Source organism: Hyposmocoma kahamanoa, unplaced genomic scaffold, assembly GCF_003589595.1.
Source record: "Hyposmocoma kahamanoa isolate Upper Pololo Valley unplaced genomic scaffold, ASM358959v1 93, whole genome shotgun sequence".
NCBI classification, from domain to species: Eukaryota; Metazoa; Arthropoda; class Insecta; order Lepidoptera; family Cosmopterigidae; genus Hyposmocoma; species Hyposmocoma kahamanoa.
Genome location: NW_020654810.1, coordinates 4,784,692 through 4,804,769, shown reverse-complemented (window position 1 = coordinate 4,804,769; position 20,078 = coordinate 4,784,692). Strand labels below are relative to the sequence as shown.

Genomic DNA, 20,078 nt, shown 5'->3' with positions numbered 1-20,078 from the left:
GTGTTTTTTTTCATTGAGACAATATGAGGAAATCCGAAACTGTAGGAGATACACGGAACAGATAAGTTGTCAAGCCCCATGTGCCTGTAATCTCACCAGGACCCTTACCCTTCAAAACCGGAACGCAGTAATGCTCACATTACTGCATCGCGGCAGAAATAGGTACAGGGTCACGAGCACGTCGAGCTCTACACTTAAGACTTAAATCCAACTCTATGTCGTTTACGTTAAGAAGGCCCAAAGTACACAGTGTCAGCTTGATGTGCTCTTGACTGTACGGTGGTAATACCCTGGACGAACTCTTTCACAAGGAGCTCTCCTGCTACTAAATCCCCATACTGTCTCCGTTAAAAAAACACTCTGTATAATTAGCCGATCATTTCCATTCAATTGTTTTCCTTGAATAAGGTTCCGCGTTTTGCAATGGCACAAACGCAACAATGAAAAAACAATAGTCAATATCAAAGTCACAAACAATCAGTGAGCATAAATAATTTGTATATGCATAAATTGTAAGTATGTACAAGATATCACTGCAAACAATCGTCATATTTATCAGACAGTGTAACAGATTATTAATCAACTTATTGAATCTAACTAAACCCGTCTTTCGATAGTCGCACTTATTATAAGCTAATTTACAATTATTTATAACATTTTGCCCTTACTGCTCCTCTATCTATTATTTAATCAAAGACTTCTTATGTGAATAAGTAGATATAAGCGTTTGATGTAGTATGCTAAAAGTTGGCTAGTTAGTCAAGCTTAGCTCAGTTCGACGAACGACAGAAACAATCGGTCAAAGTAGTTTATTTTTTCCATCTACTAAGCGGTGTGCAGTAGGTGTGTCGTGGGCCTAGCTAATGGCGTCGTCCGCCATATTTTTTGTATTATTTGTACAAAACTACCGTACATAATCATTTTTACTTGACATTGGCGAAATATTGGCGAAATCATCGATAGAGCCATAACGTTTAAAAGAAGAAGAAATCTTCTAAGCAAAATACAAAGATGTGATCGTGTGTTACGAGATTAGGTACAAATTACTTGTAAAGCATTGCATATTTATTATTGTGCCGTTTGTGGTGCACATTTTTTTTTAACTGCTTCCGTGATCCGGCCACGCAGAGGTCCTGGGTTCGATTCCCAGGCCGAGAGAAATATTTGTATGGCCTACATTTATTTCTCTCGTGAGTTTGGGTGTAATTTGTTGTTGTCTATGTGTGTCTATGGCACCCGCGACACAGGGTTTCTCTAGTGCGGCTATGAGTGTGTAACGTTATTATTGTTATTATTATTTACTTTATTTATTTTTATTTATTATTAACTTTTTTTCTCATTAGCTTACAAAATTAAAATTTCCTTACAGATACAGTCATCTTCGACAACAAAAGTTCGTTTATTCGCAGCAAAAAGATTTACTACGATGTGTTAATCGCTGTTCCTTCTCGTGACCTCGAGATCACTGATGAACCAGAGGATGGCGCGAGCGGTTCCACGACTCCTTAATAAAAGATAATTTCCATTACGTTATAAAATTTAGTAGGATATATATTTTTTTGGCTATAGCCTAAAGGCCGCATTTACTTAAGGTTCGCGCGCTTATATTGAAAACAGTGCGATAACAATTAATAAGTATAACGGCGTATAATGTAGTTTTTTAAGCAACAAAGAGCAACAGGAGCGTTTACTGTGATATTTCAATAAAATTTGTGCTACTGTAAGTCCAGCAATGGCTAGTTATCTATACCAACTGGCTGTGAAAATTAACAAAGAACAATAACTTATGAATAGTAGGCATATTATAGGTTATTGTTCTTTGGAAATGAAAAACATATTTTTTTCGACACCCGTAAACAATGTTAAGATGTTAATTGTATCTGCAAAATAGATCATTTCCTTTTTGTCTTCAAACTAGACGCTTGTAGAAGTGTGTGTGGCGCCACTGTGGCGCTGCAGCCGCGCAACTAATAATTTTCATACATTAGAAACTCACCTGTGCAACGCCACAGTCGCGCCACTTTTGCAGACTAGATATTGTATGAAAATTACGCGCCACTGCAACACTTCTATAAGCATCTAATTAGAAGGCGCCTTAAGTGTAGTTCACATACAGTTTGAAATTCTATATGAAAGTAACATTTTATTACAAAAACTACACTTTCATGAGATTATAATCTTGTATTTAAAATATAGTTTTAATGGCGATGAGGGTTTTATTTTTAAGCTTTATGAAACTTAGGAGCGTAGCAACTACAATAGTTGGGGATAAGAGTATTGTTGATTTAATTGTTATTATTTGTACACAAATAATGTATTGAGAGTTTTGTTACCCTGTAATCCGTTTTATATCAACGCAGGTACAGTGCGCACGCACTAAAGTACGACGTATTTGCAGTACGTTCCAAATTCCCTGTGTACCACCGAGAAGTACCATTGTGGTACTAGTGATGTTTTTTTCCCCACTAGTACTATCATACGAATTGTTGATTCACGGTAGTACTAGTGAGAAAATTTTGTACCACTAGTTTTTGTGTAGCGACAGAAAAAACAAAACTAAGTTATTTTGTATTGTTTCTAGCTACGTGGCGCATCGGTTTGTGTTATCAACTAACAACAACATTGAAATAACATTCCTGAAGCACGATATATCATATGTCATCAGCGTTTCGTCATAATCATCTTACCCAGATTTTCGTCTTCAAATTAGGTATAACAAGCGTAGGACCGCTGCAGTAGCGCGTGATTTTTATACAATATCTAGTCCGCAAAAGTGCAGCTGCGCTTCTATTTATTGCATGAAAATTATTAGTGGCGCGTTCACAGCGCCACAGAGACGCCATAGACACGCTTCTTTCTTGAAGCGTCAAATTTGAATGCGTCCAGGATTTTTGTAGATTTTTGCCTAATGAATGTTTTTTCAATTCTTTCCGTTAAGAAAAAGGCAAAGGTTTAACACCATACAGCCAAGTCTTTGCGAATCTTACTTTTGCTAGATTAGGGTACATAGGCATAAGCCAAGTCTTCGATCCATTACATTTCATAAGTATTAAGGCTCAACAACAAATTTTTTTATGACAAATACGAACAGCATGCGGCAGCCCATCTTTGTCTACATTTTACTTCTTTATTGTTTATTGTCACCAGTTTAGTGGACTGGTAAACAAGTGTATTTTTGTCAACTAATATAATATGTACAAGAATTTTAGATGAAAATTTAAAAATGACTGATTAATATTGTAAACAAAATATTATACCTTCAAATACAAGCATATCTTAAATTTGAACGCCTTTCATTAAAACTTTTTGGTTAAAACTAAGCAATACTATTGAAATCCCTCGCTGCTAGGTTACAAGAGGGTACTTAACCAAGAAAACAAAATATAGTAAAATAGTATTTATTCAATTGACAATGTACTTATAAATTATAAAATGTTACGCCATATATATATGTACATATTTATAGGTATACTGTATAATATGAAGTGTAAGCTTACGTGGATTTTCGATATTATTTATGTAATTTACTCATCTTCAAACATCATTTCAATCAGCTGAGCTTTGTTACATTGACTCCCTTCTAATCTTTGGACTCCGTTCCATTTAATTATTGTCGGTATAACCATAAGCTTCGTTCGAGTGTCTGTTCTAAAGGGACATTGAGGATTTTTCCAGCTGTAACAAAATTGGAATTTGATAAATACGCTATAGTAATGAATGCTATGCTAAAAGCCGTGTAGCCTAATGATTTAGTTTGACATACCACCTCTCCAGAAGGTCACAGTTTGATAATAATTAATAATAATATGTTAAGCACGTTAATTGATAAAATATTCACAATTGTCACGGGAAAAAGCGTTTTTCACGAGTAACCAACGTAGGTCACAATGCGAGATTCTGCTCGCCGCACGCCAGATGATCCGGCTCGAAGGATCAAAATGTAGGGTGAGCCTACACTAAATGATAATTGATATGTATATTAAGTTAAATGATAGACTGATTTACTGATATTGATAATGATATAATGATCGACTCGAGTGTCCGATGTACAATTATTGAAATACACGTACACGCATACGCCACGCGTAAGGCAATATTGCAGCATACATATTTTTATAATGTAAAAAAAATATACGGTCAATAACCTACATATATTAACCGTATACCGTGGGTTTGTAATCCGGGTTCGCACCCCCGAATTTCTCGGAATGTATATGCGAAACTTTAATTTGAAATTTACCATGAACTTTTCGGAGAAGCGAAACATCGTTATGAAACCTGCACGTCGAAGGTTCACTACCCTCAGAAAACGTGTGAAGTCCACGACACGCATTGGATCAGCGTGGCGGACTATGGCCTAATACCCTCGTCTGAGAGGAAACCCGTGCCCAGCAGTGGGACGTATAAATGATGATGAATGTATGCTATTACAATAAGTTATTCCACTTCGTGTTGCACACCGTTTGCGACCACGCATCAGCAGTGTTTATACTAAACGTAAGCTTTATATGGGGAAATCGTCAGCATGAATTGAAAGATGATGTAGCTGTTATAGAAACTGGCAAGCAAATAAAGGCCTCAAAATGGTGAGCTTCACTCAGCGGCGGAAGGTAACGCTTAAAGAAGAGACTAGATTGTGTCAAATAAATATACAAAAATTGCCTTTACTCGTAGAATAAAAATAGTGTTATCAAGATGGTTAAATGTATTCTAAAAATACCAGCCGATAGACAAAATATTTGAGTCAAGAAGTTTACCAAAATAAACTAATATACGTGAGTTGTTATACGTAAAATTTGTTAAAAAACTATTTTGAAATAATTAAAAGAATATGAAATGATATGAACCACAATGTTATCATAAAGTTTTATCAAACAGCCTTCAACAATATCTGATTACAATAGTTATTTGAAGAATATATTATTGTTTTGAGAATATTTGGCCCGTGATATTGGCAGGCTATAATTATGATTACGCGGACGACAATACGTTGATAAAACAATGCTTTTGCTCGGCGCTTTCAAGGACAGATAGTAGCGAGAGGATAGATAAGTTTCTATTTTTGTTGTTTCCAATGTTACGCCATGGTACCAGCCCTAAGATAATAGTTAAATACCAGTGTTTTGCTTCACAGTCATCAGCCTATAGCAGTCCACTACTGGACAGGCCTCTCGCAATGTGCACCATTACGCCCGGTCCTCAGCTTGTCGCAATTATCTGCTGCCAGCAGTCTTTTGCGAATCATCGTACTTACCAAGTTTGCCGAGCCGTGGTCTCCACTTAAGCACGCATTTCCCCTATTATAGGTTCTTAGTTCAGTTATCGGGTCTTCTACAAATATGGCTAGCCTAATACCACTTCAGCTTACTTATTCTATCAACTATGACGATCTTAGTTCTCAGTCGGAGTTCGGAATCTAATTTCAAATCTTATCCTTCAATGAATATCCGAGAATAACTCGTGCCATAGCTCACCAATAGCCGTAACGTGACTGTCAAGGTTCCGTACCTATGTCATAACGGGTAGAACACACCGATTGAATACACTTGATTTCAACTTTGTAGTATGGGTGATAAAAAGACCCAACGTAATTTTCCAAAAAGTATCGTTATAATTTTAATTTCTTGGTCTTATTTCACTGTTGGTTTTAGGTCTGTTTCTACTTTTAATTTGTTTCATATTGTTTTTGTCACAAGCGCCCTTTGAACTAACGGTGGCAGTATATGACTGCCCCAAAGAAAAACCTAGAAAAAGTATTTTTTACTTCTTTAAAAATAAACAGTTGGTAAGGTAATGTTAACAAAATTTTTTGGAGAGATTTTATCCTTATCATTGATCCTATAGATTAGAACATTAAAATAGAGAGTATTTATTTTGGAATTTTTAGTTTATTCGATTCCCGGCTCGGGTAAACATTTCAACTAATCTAAATGAATGCCGTAATTCCCATAAAGAGAAATTAAGAATATTTCCTTGAAATCAGCTATTTTAATCATTTGAGGCAGTTCCCATTCATGTTCATTATTTTTTTCCACTCTGTACATAATAATTGTTTTGTAGAACAGCTTGAGGTCTCACGTCGCGCTACATCTTCCGCGCAAGAAGGCGCTAAAGCTAAACTACTGTAAAATCTAGCATGCCTCAAATACTTGTTGTTTTGAACTAGTTGGTTTTTAACTGGTCACGAAGCGGACTAGATGTCCCTTACTACAATTTAAGGTTTTTACATTTCTGGTAAATTGTAGGATTTTGAAGTGGCTGTCACTGCAATTTGGTGAGTAATTAATATGGGAGTAAAAAAAATATTTTGAAAAAATTGGTCCCTTACTAAATTTTGCTCTGGGGCAACCATATATATCTATTTATATAGTGTGTAGACGCTTATAGATGCGCAGCAGTGGCGCCACTGTAGCGCTGCAGCCGCGCCAGTATTAATCTTCGTTACGATATTTAGAGGCGCTGTCGCAGCACCTCTAAAATTACTGAAGCTTCTACGCTTCTACAATGGTCTAAGTTGAAGGCGCCCCTAAAAGCAGTTTGTTTAGGTTTACTTGTGACTGAATGTACTTCCTGCTAGAAATGTGAACGTCTTTTTTCGAAATTGTTTGATTTTTTAATTTAAAAAAATCTGGTTTCTTCCTCTGATACTCACTATTCTCTATCGCCGACATCGACGAAGACAAATACAACGTGTTTGTGAATCCCATTTAGAACATTTTTCACTACTGGCTCCGCTGTAACAAAATAAAACTAAAATTACCTATCAAAAGACAGTCTTTATTTTATAGATAAGTAAGTTACACTTGAAATCATATTGATTAACCTCCTAAGACCCAGCGTTTTAAAAACTTTGTAGGGCTACAGACCCACTGTACAATTTTTCGTACATAATAAATATTTGTTGTCAGTCCCAGATCTACTTTACTTTGTAACTTTGAAATTCGAAGAGCTTTATGTGTGATACTATTTTTGCATATGTATACTATACACAAAGGTTATAATGACTTATATTAAATTCACTTATCATTTGTTCAAAGAATTGTACATTGGGTCTGAATCCACTGTTCCAACACAAAAGTTCGAACTAAAACTTAACATAAAATAAAAGACAGAACTTTTCAGAATGTTGTATAATTATAGCAAACATTATGAGTTTTATCTTAAATAATTAGTATTATTAATTTTTCATAGGAACTGTATCAAAGATTATAAAATATTTAAAAAAAACAGATCAATTACTCTGCTCTTTGGCAAAATTAACAAAATAAACTTGTATTCCTCAAATTAAAAACTAAATTGAAATCTTAATTCTTTGGCAGACATTAGTAACGCTATTTTGCGAAATCAAATAAGAATTTGCCATATATAACTCTACTGGACTAGCTCATGAAATTGCTTGTAACAATTTCGATTGGAAGTTAAACAAAGAGCTACATCGCAGGTACTACATTTCGCTGTAGTTCTCTTATTGCAGCCTGGTTGACGGCACCTATTTGGTACTCCCACAAAGATAGGCAGGTGTGGCCCATTTAATCTCCGCATCTTGGAAGGAAGAGGGACTACCGCTGGTCTACCTCGTTGGAAAGTGAGACCTGTTGTGCAATAAAATGAACAAATAAAAATCATTAGGATATGAAAGTGAGACCCGATGTGCAAAATAATGAACAAATAAAAAGATCGTTATGCAAATCTCCTGATTATGAACTGATCATTGAAATTATTATTTGCAAATAGTTTGCCATCTTTTGTTTACACACTGCCCAAAAATCTGACATGACAACAATAAAGATTCATTAGATTTATCAAGATTTAACTTACCTTTCCCTCGCGCAGGTGCCATGTTTGAACTTTTTCACCATATGATTTTGACAGTTCTAACTTTTTTTTTTATTTGCTGCGCTTAAATAATTAAAATATATCTAAATGAACACTATGGTCTGTCAAAAAAAAGTCCGCGAAGGTTTAAAAAGAAACGTGAGACATTTAAATAATTTGTACAAAAAATTGTACCGTGGGCATTTACTACTACGGATTTTTTTTTACGCTGGGACTGACGAGTTGACTTTGTTATGTACAAAATTCTGTACAAGGGGTCTTAGGAGGTTATACCATTCTGTTTATTCGTCATTGCAGATGCCCTTGACAAGAATTAGCAAAAAACTCTAGTTCCTGTTTATAAATAAACATTTGTACACATTTATCATTTACAATATTTATTCCAAACATCGGAGATCGAAACAAACTGCAAGAGCTAAACGGGTCATTACCACGGATTTTCGTCATCCAAGTACGCAGAAGCTGTATAATAGTAACCTTTTCAGGCTCAACTCACATTGGCGCAGAGTCGAAGCGTCGCGACGCATCATGTTTTTCGCCCATAGCATATTCATCTCTATTTTCCCATTATTACAATTGTAGAAGATACATTGAATGAATTTGTGACTTTATTAAGACAACTGTCAAGAGCATCTAGTTTAATTTAATTCCTCGTGTTAACGTTATTATTTTTTATGTAATAATATGTATAATATAAATAAATAATATGACACAAATAGATATCGGAACAGATAATACATTCCTCTGTAATTTTTGTATTGTATTTTGTACTATACTTTTGATGTATAAGTAAGTAATTACTTCACAAAGGTAAAGTATTGAGAAGAAAAGTTTTGTAAGTTAAAATACAACTGTTTTGGTTTAATTTTTTGTCTTTAATTTAAAATCATTCCGGGATTTGAGAGGGACGTATATTACCTTTAAACATAACTTAAAGTACGCGTAAACATACTCTATATATTCCGATCTGTGATAGTAAGTCAATTGCAAAAGGCATTTATAGTCCACAGATTTGCTGGCATTCTTCATGCTGACCGTCGGCGCTGATAGCTCAATATGTATGAACTGCTTCGAAAATAATAACAATATGTATTATGAAGCGTTCCTGAGTGGCGCTGATTGGTTAGCACTAACAAGCATCAGCGCTGAGCCGTGCGTAACACTCTTCCACAGCCTGTGAACGTTTTTGTTACGTGCTGAACGCACGCGTCGACAAATACTTGTGGGACGCTTCCGATTTATTATTCAAATAAACGGAGACGTGCGCAACAAAACCTGGGATGACATCGTCGTTGCACTCTTTAACATCGCGGTGATCGGCTCGATACAAAACGACTCGAGATGATCGGTAGATGTTGATTAGCTACGCGACGACCGTCAGTGCCGGAGATCAGCGTGAAAAGAGAACCAGTAGTAATAAAAAACCTTCCTTTTACTTACTGGACGTGCCCTTTTTATGATATCGCCCGCCAAATGTTTAAAACGCCAACGCCTGTATCGGTTCGCACTTGAGACTGGTGAAGTTCCCAGGTCGGTCGTGGAAGCTTGCAAACGTGCAACCTGTGCCCAAAAAAGGAAGCAAAGCTGACCCTGTCAATTATAGACTTATCTCAGTCACTTCCATACTCTGCAAGACTATTGAACGTGTACTCAACAACCGTCTCCTGTCATACCTTGAAGACAAGTGACCTCCTCAGTGATCGCCAGTACTGATTCCAACGATGGGTATCTTCTTGTGTATGCCTGTCACATATGGAGCGAGGCTATAGAAAAGCAAGGCGAAGTACTTGCAGTGTCTTTGGACATTTCTAAAGCCTTTGACAGGGTCTGGCACGCAAGCCTTTTAAGCAAGCTTCCATGTTATGGGCTTCCCACTGACCTATGCAATTGGATCTCGGATTTCTTGAGTGAACGTTCCATTCGAGTGGTCTTAGAAGGCTACTCTTCCGAACTTATGGCGATAGATTCCTCAGGGTTCCGTACTGTCCGCAACTCTCTTTCTGCTACATATCAAAGATATGTTAATTCCTGGTACCTTTGCGTATGCTGATGACAGCACAGTTGTAGATAGATACTTGACCAATTGCAAGCGTCAGTGGAGAGGAAATCCAGTCTTGTCGAGAGTCCATGGTTAGTCGTTTAGATTTGACGCTCAAGGCAGTCTCCGATTGGGGCGATGCCAATCTTGTCAAATTTAACGCTACCAAAACGCAGGCGTGTCTATTCTCCACAAAACGGAGTCCCTTTGAGCTGACTCCGACATCCATACCGATAGCCGACCGTCTCCAGCTACTTGGCATGGACCTGTCGTCCAATCTGAACTTCGGCAGATACATTGAATTCATGGCCAAAAATGCAGCCAGGAAATTTGGCATCCTTTCCAGAGTGAGGCGTTACTTCACATCAAGACAGTTACTTCAGCTGTATCAAGCACAAGACCGGTCGTGTATGGAGTACTGCTGCCACCTTTAGGATGGCTCTGCTACATAGCAACTGGCCACCTTGGATTTAATTGACAAGCGTGCCAAGAGGCATATAGGTGACTCGGAATTAGTAGAGGCGAAGCTGCAGAGCATTGAACACTGCCGTAAAGTTGCCTGCTTATCGGTATTTTACAGGGTATATCACGGAGAGTGTGCGATGGAATTACAAGATTTAATTCCGCCTTCCCCTTTCCATCATCGGGGGACTAGGTGTACGCTTGGCTTCCACCCCTATGTTGTGGACATTCCAAAGATTCGCACGAAGCGTTACGCTTCCACATTTATTGGGCGAACGACTATGGAGTGGAATGATAGCATTCTAGGTTAGGCTATGGATTCCCTGCCTACAGACTTGTTCCCTGAACGTTATATCTTGGACCTTTTCAAGGCGAGAGTGAATAGGCATTATTTAGGTGCGCGTGCTCCATCGTCGACCTCATCGTCACTTTCCATCATGTGAGATAGAGGTTAAATGCACACTTACATTTGAATAAATAAAAAAGTATTTAAGTTTTCTTCATTTTTGAGAAGTATCAGAAACTGGAATATACTTTCTAATGAAATAATTTTAATGGAAACCAGTGTCATAATAGTCATAGAAAATCATGACTAACCTAATTGGCAATAAATACACCAGCTTCTACCATTTTCTTTCTTTTTACCCGCAAAGTAGAAATAGCAGTTTGATGTTTGTGGAGGCAACTTTTCTACGTAATCATTAAACTCCTCGTAAGTAGCCAATTCAATTAATTTTGGCTTGATTCCTTGGCGAACCATTGTTTTAAGATACTCAAATTAATTTTCGGCCTTATTCACTTTATGACGTGGCACTTAATTCATGAAACTTCAAATTGACAATTTATCTAGAAGCTGCCGAAACGTTAAAAATAAAAAATTAACACTCTGGATTCCATGGAGATTTTATTAAAAAATTCTTGTTAGTATGCAAATATTGTTTGTAAATTGTTAGGACCTCGGCTCCGACTACCTATTTACAGTCTTTGGAGTCGAAACTCTTGGCCCTTGTGTCCTTCATCTGTACAATATTTTATCCAAAAAATTAATACTGTCTGGAAAACCCAAGGGCCGCAGCTACCTTGCCCAATGCATTCGCTCTCTTTTACTACTCGCCCTAGTCTTACTTTGTACTATTTAACCTTTTATTGTACCTTACCTGTATATGTATGAAAGTATTATGTTATAAAATGTATTAAGTCTATTATATTTGTACATAATACATCTTGTACTTATTTACATCCTCTAGTAAACACACATACTCTAGCACCCTTTTTACATCTCTTCTCGCAACGTAAAATCACCAATAAAATCTTCCGGAGTAAGATCACCACCGCCTTCACTGAATCGCCTTTGTTGATATACTGACAAATATAGAGATAATAATAGTAATAATAATAATTGTTTATATCCGCAAATGGGTTAATTCCAGTCAGCCTTTCTGACAGCTTAAGGCGGGTGGATTTCTGTGGCGTGTCGCTTCAAGCACAAATGCGGAAGGCGGTCCTGCTCGATACGGCACGTATTGTTCGCCGGTTCTTGAACCTGAGTCCCTGACCCCGCCCGACTGTGCCATTACCCGGAAATACCGCCTCTCCGATTTAAAAATTCAAAATTAATATTTTAGGCCTTGGGAGAGGCGAGAGTCTTAAATAGATATCGCACCCTTAGTAATATAAGGGCACAATCCAAAAAAAGTAGATTTTTGGGAAATCGCGTATTAAGATTCTGGATTCCTACATTACACCTATTTTTTCAAATAATATGCTTATTATTTAAGTTATAAATATGAAATTTGGCAGATTTGTTCTTTGATAAATGTATTATAAATAGCAATAAAAAAAAATAATATAAATAAATTCCATAAGTTTCAAGCAAGTTAAAAAAACACTTTCAAGTTAGACCCATATAGTACAAAAAATATAACAGAAATATGGAGCTATATAAGTTTGATCCCATTTATTATTTAAGTCCGTATCAATTCCCAAATTTCCCAAAAATCTACTTTTTTTGGATTGTGCCCTTATATTACTAAGGGTGCGATATAATAATAATAATGCAACACACTCATAGCCCCGCACTAGGGAAACCCTGTGTCGTAAGTGCCATGGACACAAACACACACGTAAAGTGGGGTATTTAGTATATATTGGTACACCACAGGTCGCGACGAGTAAAAATAAGCTATTCTCATAGCCCCGCACTAGAGACACCTGTATCGCGGGTACTATGGACACACACATAGACAACCACAAATTACACCCAAACTGACGAGAGAAATAAATGTAGGCCATACACATATTTGTCCCGGCTTAGGAAACGAACCAAGGACCTCTGCAGAGGCAGTTAATTAAAATTAATTTCATATCATTTTTATTAATGGATTGATGACCAATGATATTGATTTCCGCATGAATTCCGCAAAGTAACGGCAGAATCTATTTAATTATGAAAATACGTTGACCTACAGAATTGTATAATGGTAGTTACGACACGACACTACGTCAGGAGAAGGAACGATATGTTGTCCAAGTTAGACACCTGTATTACTACAAGCTACAAGGTAATATGCCACTTACATAAAAACTTGTCTGTGTGTCAACAAAGCTGATCCACTTAGAGCTCGTTGGTGATCTGACTTCGGAAGTTTTTATTGGTGCATTTTGACGTTTGGTTATAGAATAGGTAAATGCAATCGCCTGTGGAGCGATCAGGGAACGAAGCTAATTTACAGTTCACTGGAGAAATAACTCACTCACCCACTCACCCATTCACTCATGCACTCACTCACCCACCCACCCACTCACTCAACCCACTCACTCACTCATCCACTTACTCACTCACCCACCAATCCACTCACTCAGCCACTCACTCACCCACTAACTCACCCACACACTCACCCAGGCACAATGATAATTGTCAGTTTCAATTGTTAATTGTTAATCAATTGGGCTATCTGAAGTCCGAAGAGAGGGGGAGGACTCGATAATCCTTAATTCCAGCAACTTACTGTACTGCCGGGAGGGCGACCAACAGTCCCTTGGCGGTGTCGGGTTTATTGTCCACAAGTCCCTTGTTAACAACGTGATTTCCATCGGAATTGTGTCGACCAGGGTGGCATATCTGATACTCAGAATATCAAAACGATATTCGTTGAATGTCATTCAGGTTTATGCTCCGACTTCGACACACCCAGATGACGAAGTGGAGGCTATGTATGAGGAGATCTCAAAAGCCATGCATAGCTACAAAACCCACTACACGGTTGTGATGGGGGACTTCAATGCAAAGTTGGGAAAGCGTTGCGGTGATGAGCTGAGAGTGGGGCAATTTGGAGTTGGACAACGGAACGCCAGAGGTCGGATGTTGGTTGATTTCATGGAAAAGGAGAACCTCTATATGATGAACACCTTTTTCAGGAAATCTCCAACTCGAAAGTGGACCTGGATGAGGCCGGACGGTAAAGCAAATAATCAGATTGATTTTATCATGTCGACGAAAAAGCATATATTCAATGATGTCTTTGTGATCAACACCGTTAAAAACAGGAAGTCATCACCGGTTGGTACATTGAATATCAATAATATCCGGCTGGAAAGAACTCGACTGATAGAGTCTACGCTCCGACCAATGCCTGCAGAACTCCAAAACCCCAAGAGCTTTCAGCTCGAACTTCAAAACCGCTGCGAAGCCCTCGAAAACTGCATTGATGTGGACGATCTAAACAACATGGTGGTGGATACTGTCCGTACGGTTGGGTCCACGTTTTTCAAAACCCACCGTACCAGAATAAAAAAAACTCTCGGACAAATCACTCCAACTCATGGAACATAGAAATGAAATGAGGCTACAGAACTCAGAGGATGCAAGTCACTACAGGCGGCTAAATAGGCAGATATCGAAGTCTTTGACTAGCGACATAGGCCAATTTAATACAGAGCGTATTGAAGGGGCCATTGAGCGGAACAAAGGCTCCAAGGTGTTCGCGAGAGATCTGTCTATTGGGCAAAGCCAATTGACGAAGCTAAAGACTGATGACGGTAGCATCATTTCATCTAAGCCTGAAATCCTGAGGGAGATAGTTTCTATCGACAGCTATAATACTCCACGAAAGCACTTGTTGAAAGCGAGGTTAAAAAAGACTTGGCATCAACATCAATGGCGAGTACCTAACACACCTTCGATTTGCCGATGATATAGTTCTTATGGCTGAGACATTGGGAGACCTGAACACAATGCTCGAAGATCTCAGTAGTGTTTCCCAAAGAGTGGGTCTTAAGATGAACATGGACAAGACGAAGATCATGTCGAATGTCCATGTTGTACCCGCTCCAGTTAAAATTGGGAGCATTACACTCGAAGTTGTTGACCATTACGTATACCTGGGGCAGACAGTCCAGTTAGGTAAGTCCAACTTTGAGAAAGAGATCTCTCGTCGAATCCAGCTCGGATGGGCAGCGTTCGTGAAACTACAAAAAAATCTTTGAGTCCAAATTACCTCAATGTCTCAAGACGAAAGTCTTTGACCAGTGTGTGTTGCCAGTGATCACATATCGATCAGAAACGTGGTCCCTCACTATGGGCCTCATAAGAAGGCTCAAGGTCACTCAGCGGGCAATGGAGAGAGCGATGCTCGGTATTTCCCTACGTGATATAATCAGAAATGAGGAAATCCGTAGGAGAACTAAGGTAACCGACATAGCTTGAAGAATTGCTCAGCTGAAATGGCAGTGGGCGGGGCACATAGCTAGGAGAACCGATGGCCGTTGGGGCGGAAAGGTTCTTCAATGGCGACCGCGCACCGGACGACGCTCAGTGGGTAGGCCCCCCACCAGGTGGACCGACGATCTGGTGGAGGTCGCGGGAAGCCGATGGACGCGGGCAGCGCAGGACCGATCGTCGTGGAGATCGTTAGGGGAAGCCTATGCCCAGCAGTGGGCGTCGTATGGCTAAATGATGATGATGATGAATCAAAAACATTGTAAAGATAGAAAATTGATTAATTGTTAATTGTAGATATACGCTGTTCTCACTATTGACAATTAATTATCAATTTTTAATTGGCTGAACAATTAAATTTTGCCCAACACTGACTAAAAGAACTGTTACAAAATTATGTCCACTACCATTTCATTCCAATGTTTGAATTGAATTTATTTTATTATATTTATGATGCAATTGCAGATTGTAAATTTTATAGTTAATGCATGAACAAGTTGTGTTTTGCCACATCATTTGTAACTTTGTATAAGTAGCATGTTTAACTTAGTATTACTTATAAAAGGACATACTGTCCTTTTGATGGTCAGTATGTTGTGATTACTTTTACTATAATTTATTGTTACGTATTAGGCTCATCTTCCTGTATCCAACCGGTCATTCAATACACTTGCAACAACACATACGCGTTTTCTTTAATTTATAATCAAATCAAAAAGTGAACCTTATTACAATCAACAGTTATGTATGATGAAAAGAAACAAAATTGAAATGTGTCATTTTATATTAATTAACTCCATATCTAATCCAGGATTCATGTCCAATTCTGAACTTTTCTACAAAACGCACTCAATTTAAAACCTTACAATTTGTCTATATATTATATAATATAATACATTATATAATATTATATTGTCCTTTGAGGTGCAACGGGTGTGCTAACACGGTGCTCAGTTCTGTACTGTTTCAGTACATTGTGTACTGTAGTAAAGCTTATGCCGGTGGACTCTGCAGTTTTTTTGTCAAATCCTGTTTGTGCCAACAAGAAAAACATAACAAATTATAATGTTTTACAAAAGTACATAAATGTTTGCAATCTCTCCCTTAAAAAATAAAACATCATAATGGTAAATACCCCCCTTGTAAAACCAATCAATCTTGGCCTTCAATCCCCTTTAACTAGAATTTTCAATGAGTGCAATACTATTAACAGAAGAATCCAGGACCTGGATGACCACAACACAAGAAATATTTTTGTAAAAAAAAAATTTAAAATTGTTCAAACTTAAACCCAAACAGTAGTTACTTACGATAATAATTTTGTACATTGTTTTGTAATTTAAGCTTATTTTGTTAACCCTTTTATAGTAAATGCTATGTACACCGTAATTGTCATTATACATTAGATGTAAAACCGTATCTATGAGGAATGTTTAAATGCTGTAATAAATATGATGTGGTAGTACTTAATAAATAAATAAAAAAAATAGCCTATTCAAACTTCAGAAATAATTTTTAAACTGTGGTAAGTATAAAACAGTCTTGAGATGAAATCCCTAAGAAATCTCGGTTTTGTTTGACATGATATATTCCACATTGAATTTTGCTAGAGTATTAGGTGCTAAGAGAAGTTAATAATTATCCTTAACACCTTGTGTAGTTCTATACAGCATTTGCTAAATAATTCATAAAAATAAAAATAAATATATTCTTTGGAGTTCTCTTGGTACTGGGGGAGGCCAGAAGGCTGACCGTATTGTATGCCACCTCTAGGTTAAATACGGGATTTGAGTGTAGTTAAGCAACTTTGTGTTCCCAAGTCGTGGGTTGCCGGTCTGAGCTATTAGGCCAAAGTAAAGCAAAATAAGATAAAAAAAAACTTACCTTGCACGCAATCCGGGCACCAACTGTGGCCGTTGTCGTCTTTCTTACCGCTAAAGTAGAAATAGGTCGGAGGACCCGTGGAATTCAAGTTAGCGCAATATTTTGAAAAATTATCGAAGCCTTCTATTTGAACGTACTCAACATCAGCATTCGCAGTTGTTGTGGGTTCGACGGCCATTTTTTCAAATTATAAAACAAGCTTTTGTACTATTCAATTAGTTGAATAGAACATGTATGCCACAAATATGTATGCCTCAAAGAGAATTTAAGCATGCCTCAGGACAGGAAGATTTTTTTTTAAGTAGAGTTTTAACGGCTTTGGCCTATACAGAAAAAATTAAATTGACATTGACTGACAGCTGATGAGCTAACTGACACACCGCTAGCGCATCCCTCTATGCCTTTAGATCTCAATTAAAGTGTATGATCTTTGCCTGTGACAAGTTTGTGGCATAGACGATGGAAAAAATAATTAGCATATGGTTTGTGGTCCATTAAGACAAATAGAATGGAAACAGACTGAGCAATTTCATTCGTTCCGTTCATGGCTATGTTTCCATACGTATACACTATACACTCTGTAAAATTTTCAACTAATGGCGCATCGCGTGTATTTAGAAAATGCACCAATTACCATGTTAAAGTAAATAAAACACAAGGAATCACGTACCCCGCATAAATCAACAAAAATATTTACATTATTGCTACATTTTAATTATTTTTCAGTTTATTTTCATAAATAACAGCCCTTGTAGCATGCCCCTGATAAAGCTATTATATCCACATTTAGCTATCAAATTCGAATGATTAAACCACAGACCACATTAAGTAACTTTTTATCGTAATCGTTGCAAAAGAATATCGCAGCAGTGCCAAACATGACCGCAAGGTCACAGCTGATTTTAAAAATATTTTGACAGCTATGCATAGTAATTTTGTCAACGTAAAAATTGAGTGCGACAAACAAGATGAAAAAAATAATAATAACAAACAAATTGATACATTTAAATTATTGGGATAAGGTGAGGAGAACATTTTTAATACGGTTCAATACATGAGAGCAATGATGAACCTTTCAGATCGATAATTCAATATTTACAAAATGTTCCAATGACTCTGAATATTTTCTATATAATCAATCATTGAATCAATGTGATGTGATTATCGTGAAAAAAATATATGTTAAAATATTTAGAAAAGTAATTAATACAAAAAATATACTTATGTGTACTGTATATGGAATGTAATTCCATCCTTAGCTAGACTAAATATAGCAGAGTTGTTTTACAAGTTGTACGGCGCGAGAAGGCTATTATCTGGAGCTATTGAATTCGATAGTGAAAATGAAAACATCTATTGAAAAGTAGTATTTATTGTGCGGTGGTATTATTTACTACGTACTTTGATAGATGGGACTTCTTATGATTGGCGCCTCCAATGTTGTATGCTCTCAGGGAAATATTGTTCATTACATAGACTGTTACTGATAGATTATAGATAAACTGAACGTGACCAGTAAACATGTTTACTGGTCACGTTTGTAGGTTGTACAGTCAAGAGCACATCAAGCTTGACACTTTGTACTTTGAACCGTTCTTGTCGTGAGCGGCATAAAGTTGGCTTTACGTCTTAAGTGTCAAGCTTGACGTGCTCTTGACCCTGTACATGTACAACCTACAAACCTGTACTATACACGTTCGCGTGTGACCCAACAATTTCCCAATAAATGCTTAGGGGTCGAAAGTATTAGACATGTTTCTAACATGTCAAAAACTTTCGACATTATGTATTGGTCACGTTGAATGACATAGCCAACAATGCCAACATGCTCTCTACTTTGCCCGACTTTACGCAATCGAATACATATTACACATATTTAGACCAACTTTATAAGTATGCTCATTTTATGCCCCGGGCCTGTGGTCGTAGTATGGCAGTAATACATCGCATACATTATGTGATAAACCTCCCCGTGACTTATTTATTTCAGTTGACAAAGCTATGTTGCCATTATTACAATTTTTTTTAAATAAAAGGTTAGATACTGCACTAGAGTCATTCGTTCTTTTGTTTATTTGGTAATGAATTACGGTTATACATTTTGAAGAACAAGGATAGCGATATGAAATTGCATATATAGCTATCTTTGTCGTTTAATCATCGCCGCGAAAACTAACAACTACGCAAATAACGTAGTTTCGTTTCTACATATTTTACAAATATTTATTTATTATTTACCTATTTCTAATTACTCTCATGTATTGAACTGTATTAAAACTGTTCTCCTCATTTTTTTTCAATAATTTATATTTTATTTAAAACAATTTGTTTGTTTTTATTATTTGCTTTTATCTCGTTCGTCGAAGAGATACTAGACTAACATTGAAATTATCAATGTCAGTCTATGGTAGTTCAAATTAGTGACTTATTGATAAAATTACTGTGCAGAAACTGTCACATGTTTTAAAACCAGCTGTGACCTTGGGGCCATATTTGGCACTGCGATATTCTTTCGTAGCCATTGGTTGCAGCGCGCTAGGTGCGACAAAAAAGTGGCATCACGTGCTCGCCATGTTAGCTATTGTGTTAAATTTTAAAATGACGGTTTTATTACTCAAATTTGACAGCTGAATATGGATATAACAGTTTCATCGCGGTGGCATGCTACGTGAGTTTAATATAAATGATATCAATTAATATTGTCTTATTTTAGTTCTTTGTTATCAAGAAACTAAATGTTATGTTTTAAGTGATTAATTTGCAGACTGCTTGGCAATTCTACGCTGTCACAAATGAGATAGCTTTAGTAAAAACTTACCTTCTGCAAAATCCCGACACCATCTATTAACGCCTTTCTTCTTTGTCCCGGTAAAGCAAAAAAATGTTGGAGGACTCTTATTACTAACGTCGTTGTAATATTCTGAGAAGGTGCCGTAGTCTTTTAAATTAACGGTCTGTACAGAATGTGGCAATGTTTTTGATGGAGCAGCTCGGTTCATTTTCCGAGCTACGCGCTTAAGTATTAAGACTACATTTATATTTTCAGGGTCTTAGAAAATAAACATGATATAATTCTTTTGAAGTTCCGCATTCATCATGAATTACCCAATAAGCAAAACTATGAAGAAAATGAATGAAATG

General features: G+C 37.1%; 2 protein-coding genes across 4 annotated transcripts in view; one reads left to right on the top strand and one right to left on the bottom strand.

The window, feature by feature from the left end:
• LOC113237101 (SEC14-like protein 2) overlaps positions 1-2,961 on the top strand; it is a 66,016-nt gene extending 63,055 nt beyond the window's left edge. The window contains exon 10 of the mRNA XM_026473368.1: positions 1,370-2,961. Coding sequence (XP_026329153.1) covers positions 1,370-1,509 — 140 coding nt within the window. The 3' untranslated portion in view covers positions 1,510-2,961. The remainder of the gene's footprint in view (positions 1-1,369) is intronic.
• A 430-nt stretch (positions 2,962-3,391) lies between these two features.
• LOC113237491 (thioredoxin domain-containing protein 17-like) lies at positions 3,392-19,982 on the bottom strand. Of its 3 annotated transcripts, none has more exons than XM_026473986.1 (3): positions 19,756-19,982; positions 6,653-6,734; positions 3,392-3,675 (listed from the first exon to the last, which is right to left on the bottom strand). In XM_026473986.1, the coding sequence occupies exons 1-3, from the start codon at positions 19,934-19,936 to the stop codon at positions 3,525-3,527; spliced, it is 414 nt and encodes a 137-aa protein (XP_026329771.1). In that variant the 5' UTR covers positions 19,937-19,982; the 3' UTR covers positions 3,392-3,524. The 3 variants fall into 3 exon arrangements, with proteins under 3 accessions (XP_026329771.1, XP_026329773.1, XP_026329772.1); XM_026473988.1 differs by lacking the exon at positions 19,756-19,982 and adding an exon at positions 10,934-11,144; XM_026473987.1 differs by lacking the exon at positions 19,756-19,982 and adding an exon at positions 16,938-17,134 and having other exon boundaries at positions 3,404-3,675.
• Positions 19,983-20,078: the final 96 nt, after the last annotated feature.